Here is a 1255-nt window from a genome sequence, read left to right on the forward strand (position 1 = left end):
CCTGCTGGCTGCATGAGGAAACTGAGGCAGGGTCCACAAGCAGGCGCCCTGCCCTCCTGTGGCTGGATGTCCACCCGAAGGTGGCCGCATGCAGTCAGCGTTCCTCAGCTGCCGTGTGGTTGTCTTGTGTATTCAGCAGGCAGCCGATGTACACTTCCCACTGGGCAAGAGCACTTGTTATCCCCATTCCCAGGGCAGGAAACTGAGGCCCAGGGTGGGATTCCAAGTGCTGTATCAGGGAAGGTGGGTGTGGTGGTGCATACCACTCATCCCAGCACTCAAGAGGCTGAGGCAGGAAGATTGTTGTGATTTAGGGGCCGGCTTGGGCTCCATATTGAGACCCTGTCTCGGAAAAACAAAACAAAAACCACATAAAAACAAAAAAAAAAACAAGCATTTGGGAGAGATGTGGGAAAGGCATTCTTACCACCTAGAAAAAAAATCCTTAATTTTTTGTTTGTTTTTTTGTTTTGTAAATAAGGTCTCACGATGTAGCCCAGGCTGGCCTGGAACTCTCAGCAATTCTGCCTCAGCCTTCGGAGTGATGGGATGACAGACGTGCACCACCATGCCCTGCTTACCACCCAGAAAAATCTTTGCCAACATGGAGCTGAGTCTCTGAAAACATGAGTCAATTTCAGAAAAACACTGTGAGTAATAGCGAGGCAGACAGCAAACGGGCAAGAGCCCGCGGGGGGCGGACTGCAGGGATGCGAAGCGCCGGCGCTCAGTGAACAGAGCCTCCCCTTCCCCGCACTCCAAAGAGCCGCTGAACTGCAGGATGCTCGGGTTCTTTCCTGTTCCCAGTGGGGCCCAAACACTGTGCAGGGCCGTGTCCGCGGTAGGTGCTCAGAGATGGTGAATGTGTGTACAGTATTAAAATCCTGCCATTCCTAGCCTGGAAACCTTGGACCGGGACCTAAGCCCGCCGGGGCCTCAGTTTCCCGTGTGGAAGTGAGGGTCAGCCGGTCTGCACCCCACAGGGCTGTGTGAGTTGGAGGAGACGCCTGCATACAGAAAGCGCTGCCTAAGTGCGGGTACGGTCGATTTGTCCCCAGCGCCCTCCAGCCAACCCTCCGGCTAGGATGAGGCCGGGTGGGCAGAGGAAAGGGACAAGGGACGGGGACGGGGACAGGGACCGGGCGGGGCTGGCCCCGGACACCTCGAGTCCCCACTCCTGCCCAGGAGTCTTTGTCTCCTCATTCGGGCGCCTGGGGAGCTCGCCATGGAAACGGGTACGCGCGCGGGTGCGCGC

General features: G+C 57.0%; 1 protein-coding gene across 1 annotated transcript in view; it reads left to right on the forward strand.

The window, feature by feature from the left end:
- Positions 1-1216: 1216 nt before the first annotated feature.
- Positions 1217-1255, forward strand: part of Plppr3 (phospholipid phosphatase related 3) — a gene marked incomplete at its 3' end in the record, with an annotated part of 7997 nt that continues 7958 nt past the window's right edge. The window contains 1 exon segment of the mRNA XM_019209148.2: positions 1217-1235. Coding sequence (XP_019064693.1) covers positions 1226-1235 — 10 coding nt within the window.

Source organism: Fukomys damarensis, unplaced genomic scaffold (genome assembly GCF_012274545.1).
Source record: "Fukomys damarensis isolate Sample0158 unplaced genomic scaffold, DMR_v1.0_HiC HiC_scaffold_37, whole genome shotgun sequence".
In the NCBI taxonomy this organism is placed as follows: domain Eukaryota; kingdom Metazoa; phylum Chordata; class Mammalia; order Rodentia; family Bathyergidae; genus Fukomys; species Fukomys damarensis.